The sequence below is a fragment of the Corythoichthys intestinalis genome, chromosome 6 (genome assembly GCF_030265065.1).
Source record: "Corythoichthys intestinalis isolate RoL2023-P3 chromosome 6, ASM3026506v1, whole genome shotgun sequence".
Taxonomy (NCBI): Eukaryota; Metazoa; Chordata; class Actinopteri; order Syngnathiformes; family Syngnathidae; genus Corythoichthys; species Corythoichthys intestinalis.
The window spans coordinates 15585636-15594234 of NC_080400.1; the positions used below are offsets into that span (position 1 = coordinate 15585636).

General features: G+C 39.2%; 1 protein-coding gene across 1 annotated transcript in view; it reads left to right on the plus strand.

Annotated features, from left to right (window-relative positions):
* Positions 1–8599, plus strand: part of LOC130916998 (transcriptional adapter 2-alpha-like) — a 30810-nt gene extending 22211 nt beyond the window's left edge. The window contains exons 13-15 of the mRNA XM_057838027.1: positions 61–104; positions 178–257; positions 7173–8599. Of these exons, the coding sequence (XP_057694010.1) occupies positions 61–104; positions 178–257; positions 7173–7358 (310 nt within the window). The 3' untranslated portion in view covers positions 7359–8599. The remainder of the gene's footprint in view (positions 1–60; positions 105–177; positions 258–7172) is intronic.

Consider the following 8599-nt stretch of genomic DNA (forward strand, 5'->3'; position numbering starts at 1 on the left):
CTTCTATTCCAGTCAATGGGAGAGAATGAGTTAATGGAACTTTTAATCTTTCTGCTGCAGAGACGCCGGAATCACACCGGCTGTCACGACAATCACAACATCAGGTAGAAATTATTTCCACTTGACCAAGCGGGTTATATTGAGGGCTCATTGTGTTTTGTGGGGGGGTCTCCATAGCAACAGGCAGAAGGAGCGCACCCCCTCTCAACCTGACTGGACTGCCTGGTACAGAGAAGCTCAACGAGCGAGAGAAAGAGGTAAGTGGACCTGTGTTAGATGTGTGTTTTCAAACCTGGGTGTGGTATGTGTTGTGGCAAAAGAGGCGGAAAGGATGTTGGGAAAACATCCATTGGGTGCGTTTACATGGGTCCATAAATCCTATTTATAAAGCGATTGAAAGGTTAATACAATTAAAAATTTCTCACACAAACAACTTATCCAATCGAATTCAACTGTGGCTAGGCGGGTCAACCTCTCGTTTGTCCACAATAGTAAATGAATGGAAATAGTGTACGAACGAGATGTTTACTGAGCTAAACCTACCAATTCTGTCCGAAAATGATAATACCTGGTGCCAAATTCACTGGTAAAGATGTGGAAGAACATACAAATGTTCAATTAAAGAGATGGCTTGAGTATCGAGGGCTGAAAAAGAGCCGAGCCGAACTCATCCAGAGTTAGCTTTTTTATCGACACCTTTTTCTTGTGTGCATCGCCTTACGCCACTGACAATGACATTCTCCTGTTTCAACAATCTATCCTTTACCACCACGTGCCCTGTCTTATTTTATTTTTTTGTGTTTTGTTTTTGTGCAGCGATCGTAAATGCTACCCAGTGACAGCCAACGAACACTTTTAATTTTTTCATTAATAACAAATCTTAATTCTATAACTTATTTACACTTCCCTCTTATTAAAGTTATTTTTTACAACAGAAAAGGTAACATTGGGAGTTAGATACCATTTTTATTTTGTGCAGGTCATTCATTGTCAGACAGAAGCAGCATGGCAAAACGCCACGCTTAAAAAATAAGTAAAATTATCAAAATGGCTTACGTCTTTATCCTCTGAAGGACCATGGCCCCCAACAAAATGTTTACTGGATATGAAATATGAATGGCTTCACCTTGCTGGCGTTAAACTGGTCTTTTGGACGTCCGCGCAAGTTGATCCATTCTTAACATTTTTTCCTCAGAGTTTTTGGTTTCGGGAAACTTGTGAAGAAAACATGCTCGTATGTCGTAATGTCTAGAGTCATTTCTACAATTTCCAAAGCATCAGTGTTTAGTCGGCATGTTCTTTTTTGAAAGATTACCGGAGAAAATAAGCAGAAATAACATGGTTTGTATGCGAGGGCGTGTCTAGAATGTCCCACTTCCATGTTACAATAGCGATGTCCCGGTTTAAAAGTAGCATTTGTGTGGTACTCTATTGGGGCTCCAGCTAACGAATATTTTGGTAATCGGGTATTCTACTGAAAACTCATCAGATTAATCGAGTAATCTAATAAAACCTTGTTTTTTTTTTAGGTAAAGAGCAATTATAAATTTACATGAGAAAACATAACATTTCACCTAATATTGAACCATTTTAGACAATGTCTTTATTTTAGATGTACTGTACATTGTTGAAATCTGCCAACAATTGCATCTCAGATGTGACTAGAGAAAAAAACAACAAATTCACTGTTTTCACTCAAAAAAGTTAAGATCTTTAAAAAAAAAAAAAAAAAAATCTTATTTCTTACCTAAAAATGTCGTTATGCTTGATAACACACGTCACTCAAAAGTTAGGTGTTTTTCCAACGTGTTTCAATTGAATTTCCATTTGTGGCAAGCTATTTCTAAGTTCTAGTTAAGTTTTAAGTTTGGGTCTAAATTGTAAGTCCTGATAAGATTTTGAGTTTCTGCAGTGTTCATAATAAATGTATGATACCTGCTATATTGGAGCACATTAGGTACCTGTGCTATTTTGTGTTTTATCCATCAATGACTTCCCAGCTTTAAAATTAACAGTTAGCTTTATTATGTTTTTATTTTACACCCTCATCACTCTACAGCGTTGTGATTAAATAAAGGCTGTATGAGAGATGCGTTAGCCTCGCGTCCACAGTAGTCAGAATTAATAGAAACCTAGCCCTCCACAGGGCTAACGTTACGTTAGCCAAGTACAGTAACGTTAATCTTATTTATTTGCGCTACTTAATTTTATCTTGTCTCGAGTATCGCTCCTCCACTTTCGGAGTAAACAGTTTGCCTTCACTGGAGGGGGGTCTAGGTGGGCGGTTCGCGTGATGGTGCACGGCCGGGTTTCGGGGGCGGTCATTTATTGCGGGGTCCAGCCAGGGGTGCGGAAGCGTCGGCGGTGTCGCGGGTAGCCTGGGCCAGGCGGGGGTAGTGTTATGCAAGCGCTGTCTTACAATAAATGGTCGCCATCTTAAAATTCTCCCACACTTTTGACATTGTCTACTTTTTCTTGGTGTCTTTCTCTTTTCTTTCGTCGACTTCTTCGTTGTTACCTCCATATTCATACGTGGTTGAAATCAAATGTATTCGCCGCCTCTCTTTTTCCAGTACGTACGTGATGTCAGCGCGTTGTGCCTCATTAAAAGTAGTCCAGGCAAATGTCATGCTTAGAGCTGGCAAAATTAAATGATTCCTCGAGGTGGAGAAAATTCCTCGATCAATTTTTAAAATCGAGTTACTTGAATTATTCGAGTAATCGTTTCAGCTCTAGTGGTAATTATGGTAAATACCGCTTGTTGAGTAGAAAATTGCACGTTAACACCTCCTGATGTTGTATTTTCTACTGGAAAACTGGGATTTGTCATGAGTTTCCGAGATGGGACGACCGTTTACTTCTCAAAATGGCGTAGCGCGAACAAAAAGTTCTGATTAGGAAGAAACTTAAGTTTTTTTTTAAAGAAGATTTATTGTCAGTTTGCACTTTTTTTAATGGCATCATCAAAACATAGTGTACACTTAAAAAAGAAATCTTATTTTTTTAAGCGTACACTATGTTGTACTCAAGTTGTTGCGAAAACATTTGCATTTTGATGCAATCTCTTATTATAGTTGATGAATTAATAGGTTTAAGACTATTTTGTCAACGCAACAAACCTAAATGAAATCCGTGTCTGCTATGTTTTTATTTGCTACAACAACAAAAGCACATGAAAAGGACGTACTGGTAACTACAAATTAGCAAGTGGTAAGGATCCTCTTTCTGCCACTACCTATAATTTGTAATGCTGCCTTCACATGCTCTGTGAGAGTAACGTAATGCGCATTTCAAAAAGAACAATACAATCAAATTAAGCTGTGGCCAAGCCAATGTAGATTAATGATTTAAGGGGGATCAAGGGGTAATTGACATGGTGACGCTGCGACACCAAGATGCAACAATTGTATTGCGGAATAGCCTCGCCTTTGGTATTTGGTGACAGCGAAAACGGAAGGCCAAGACGCAAACCTTTGATTCCGGGCTCCAAAGTGAAAGGATTCGATTACGGGGCTTGCTCTGCAACCATATACAGTGTATCACAAAAGTGAGTACACCCCTCGCATTTCTGCAGATATTCAAGTAGATCTTTTCATGGGAAAGCACTGACAAAATGACACTTTGACACAATGAAAAGTAGTCTGTGTGCAGCTTATATAATAGAGTTCATTTATTTCACCCTCAAAATAACTCAAAATATAGCCATTAATATCTAAACCCCTGGCAACAAAAGTGAGTACACCGTATGGGAACTACGTACATCCCTAAATGTCCAAATTGAGTCCTGCTTGTCATTTTCCCACCTAAATGTCAGGGTTATCTTATTTTTTAGTTTTTTTTAGTTAGTGAGTTTTTATTTTCCCCTCAAAATAACTTTACAGAAGTGCTGTCAGCATTGCTGCAGAGATTGAAGAAGCGTGGGGGTCATTCACACCACCATGCTTGACTGTAGGCATGACACACTTATCTTTGTACTCCTCACCTGGTCGCCGCCACACATTCTTGAGACCATCGGGACGAAACAAATTAATCTACATCTCATCAGACCATAGGACATGGTTCCAGTAATCCATGTGCTTTGTTGACATGTCGCCAGAAAACTGGTTGCAGGCTATCTTGTGAACAGTCTTCAGAAGGGGCTTCCTCCTGGGGTGCAGCACTTCTGTAAAGTTATTTTGAGGGGAAAATAAAAACTCACTAACTAAAAAAAAACTAAAAAATAAGCTGCACACAGACTACTTGTCACTGTGTCAAAGTGTCATTTTTTCAGTGTTGTCCCATGAAAAGATCTACTTAAATATCTGCAGAAATGCGAGGGGTGTACTCACTTTTGTGATACACTATATCAGCACTCGCACACGTCGCTTTGGGCGTGCGCAGCGCAGCTACTAAACATTTAAAAACAACAAACATGGCGGAACGTCGGCTTTAATTTACTGATTTTATAATACTTTTAAATGTGTTAACTCTTTTCATTTATGTGTCTTTTGGGGCAAAAGAAAAATGCAATTGCTCAGAGTGGGCGGGTATGTTGTCTTCCGGGCTGAGGAGGTTATTGGTGTCAAGGAAGTGCATCATTGGCTGTCGCCTTGTAAATCTGCACTGCCCCCTAGGGCCTGGCATGAATACTACATCGTTTACATGCGAAATTGCGGCATTGTCCGAATGCATACGGAACCATATAAATAAATGCACATATGAAATTTGTCGTATTCTCGGCGCGTCACCATGTAAACAAGGAGTGGGAACCTCTTGGGACCTCACGATACGATATGATTTGCGATACAAAGCTCATGATAACAATGATATGACGATATAGCGAGACAACGATTTTCGATACATTGGTCAGGAAATCATTCTAGGATATTCTACAAAAAACTAATAAACAGAAAAACAAGCTTCTGCTGTGAATTGGAATGAGTTTATCACTAGTAGACGTTCAATCAATTTGAACTGGGAGGGTGGCAGCGAATGAACAGTCGTTCATTTGCTGCCATAGCCCCCACTTCAAACGGATTGAACGTCTATGGCCGTCCGTGGCCGGCAATGCCAGGCAATGAGTAATTTTGTGCCATTTAAGGTCATTTACCTGTTGATGTTCAGTTACTTCCTGTTGATTTTGGGGTATTTTATGGGTCACTTGCTGTTTATTTTGCGTTACAGAACAGGAAATGACCTGAGAATCGCCCAAATGAATAGGCAGTGACTCAAACTCAACAGGAAATGACCTGTAAATGCCCTAAAATGAACAGAAAGTGACCTGTAAATGCCCTGAAAATCGGACCGAATGACTGAATGCTCTGGTTTTGAATGAACGAACGTCCCAGTCTAAATGGATTGGGCATCAAGCACCGTCAATGGCAGCCTTTTTTTTAAAAATTGACACTTTTTTTAAAGCGATATCTCGATTCTTGCCAGGAGCATATCGATAACCTTTTGGGATACAAAGTATCATGACATATCATCATTTCGATATTTTGTCACACCCCTAATGTAAACTACCCCGCATGAATACAGTTCAAATCCTACTCACTTAATACAATTGATTTCGATCAGAATGAGGAAAACTTCCTATGTAAATGTACCCATTAACAGCAATAGGCGTTCAATCCATTTCAACTGACGGGCTGGAAGGGATCATTCAATCATTTAAAGTCATGTGAGGTCACAAAACAAAATAACAAAAATAGCAGACTCTCAGCAAAATACAGTGGGCTTGCTCCTTCCTGTTCACTGCTTTTTACTAAAAAACGAGGCATGTTGAATGATCACAATGGGAGTATGTCTTACTCCAGTATGATACCTTAAAACTGTTCAGACCAATCGGACACTCAGATTTCCATTCTCCGTGTCAAGCAGCAGAACAGGACAAGTTAGAGAGAAAAAAAAGAGAAAATTACGTTGGGTCATACTTTTGAAGGTTTATTTTTTAAGATTAATTTTATTTGGAATTCTATTTTTTATGCAAGGCTTTTTTGTTAATATGCTTTTTTAAGAATGTATTTATTACTTTTTAGAAGAGTTGTCCGATATTACCGGGTAGCCGATAACAACGGCTGATGAAAGCATTTTAAAATGATATCGGATCATTTCGACATCGTTTTTTCATTATCGGTTTTGGGCTATTATGCATATGGCAGTGCTGTCATGTCACTTACTGCCTGCCTGTTTCTGGTGTTTTGTTGCCCCCTGCTGGTGCTTAGGTGTCAATAATTTTGATAAGTTCCAGCACTTTCTGCTGACATAATCATATGTTGATGCTAGCTCATTGCGAATAGAGAGCGCTAAATGGATGAGCTAACGTCTCCAGCTACTGTACCGTAGGGGTTCTTGCCATCTCACCACATTGTTTGTGCCTTATACAATCTATTCCTCCTTTGTTTTCTATTCATGAGCGTGGTGTAGTATATTGGAGATGTGTTAATTTTGTTTTGTTTTGTTTGCATTTGTGGTAAAATGTGGCAATTGCTTGCATGCAGTACTACCAGTTGCTATTCAAAGTGATATGTGGTGTATACTTTGCCTTGTTTTGTGACTTTATTTCATATTATTGAAACGTTTTGTTGTTTGTTCAGTTTTACAATCTAGCCTCTTGTCAAGCGAAAGATGACCACACACAGTAAAGCCAATTCAACTTTACTCCATCATCTGAATTATCTTTAGAGCCTGATTTGTTTACTATCTGTCGATTGGTGTACCTACACACATTGAGGACAGAGTAAGTTCCTTATTGGCACTTTGCACTTGCTCCAAAAAACTGATGTTTGCCATATTTTGATTTCAACAATAAATATAGCGGTGCAATGCAGGCACTTCAGTTGAAGTTACTCTTTTATTTTTCACAGAATGTTTATTTGGAAAAACTTGAAGTTGTTACAATTATGGTTATTAAAGCATCCAGTGGGGTGTAACAATACAATTAGCCATAATATGTCAAGTCCACAAATGCATTTATCGGTATCGGTTTGATATCTATATATGATATCGGGTTTTTGGAGTTGAACAATATCGGTTATCGGTTAAAGTCATTATGGTACAACTCTACTTTTTAATGATTGATCCCCCCCCCCCAAAAAAATCTCTTTCAATTAATCATTTAATTGGTATGTATTATAAAATTCCCATAGCAAAACTAGCATGAATGACAGTGAATGCTTTCGGTTTGTGTGCAGCTGTGTCAGGTGGTGCGTCTGGTGCCCGGCGCGTATTTGGAATACAAGCAGGCGCTGCTGAACGAATGCCGTCGCCAAGGTGGCCTTCGTCTAGCGCAGGCACGAGCGCTCATCAAGATCGACGTCAACAAAACGCGCAAGATCTACGACTTTCTCATCCGGGAAGGAAGCATCACCAAGGCCTAGTGGTGCTTCTTTTATTGTCTATTTTTTTGTACATATTTGCCACTACGTTCAGTAAATGTTGCTAATTTTCATTTAAAACAGGCTGACTTAAGTTTTAGGTCAAAAGTTCGGACGTTTGGAAATACGTCCAATCCGTTTGAACTATTAGATCAAATAGATTGGACGTCTATTGCTGTCAGTGGCAGCTAATGGGTTAAAATGATACATCACCTTTTTTCAAACCATTTTTTGTTTCGACGTATTGCTCTGTGATCTGAAACAATTTTGCCTCTCAACGCACAACAAAAAATCGATCTGTTCACATCATTGTCATGTCTTCAGCCAAGCTTGTTGCCGCGGCAACCACGCACGAACGCGCACACGTCATCGCCCCGAGCTGGAGTGTCCCCCCCCCCCCCTCTCTCTCTTTTGTCATCTTTAGAAAAACAGAACGTCTCGGTCCAAGTGTACGAGATAGGATTTGCCGCGTCAAAGTCTATTAATGTCACCTGACGCGTTTGGCTGCGGGTCCTGGTTGTCATGGCGACAGGCGCTGTCATCTAACAGGATGCCAGATGCCTTCATGTTGTTTTAAGTGTACCTTGACTTGCGGTGGGTTGTGCAGCGGTAAACTGCTTTTTTGTACTTAATTTTTGCATTTTTTTTCAGGTAACAAAGTGTACTTTTTAAAATATACAAATACAACTTTACTGTTTAAACAAAAGGGTTACTGCACTGAGAAAAGCAAAGCGTGTTTTTAAAAGAATGTATTGAAAGAATACATTTTTTTGATGTAGATTTACACTACGCTTGAATTTGAAACTTAAAATGCATCAATTTAAATGGAGAAGAAATGTTTTGCTATTTTAACTAAAAGATTAGGTGGATCATTTTGAATCATTAAATCAACATATTGACAAGACTATGGAGCTAAGTCCTAGCTAGACAGCGCGCTAAGCTCAGAAATGACGACGTCCGTGTGGTTTGCTGACTTGATTCAGCTGCTCTTGACATCAACACTTGCAGAATGAAACAAAAATGAAATTAAATAATTTTGTTCTTCAATAACAGCAATTCAAATTTGCATTTACAAGTAGCTGCTGATACAGCAATAACAAACAATGAGCATTTATCGGTTAGTGTCCGCACATCATCAAGAACAATCACCTAAACCCGCCCTAAGTATTCGACCACAATTGAAAACGCACAATAAACAGTACAAAAGGGGTTATGTACAGTGGGGCAAATAAGTATTTAGTCAA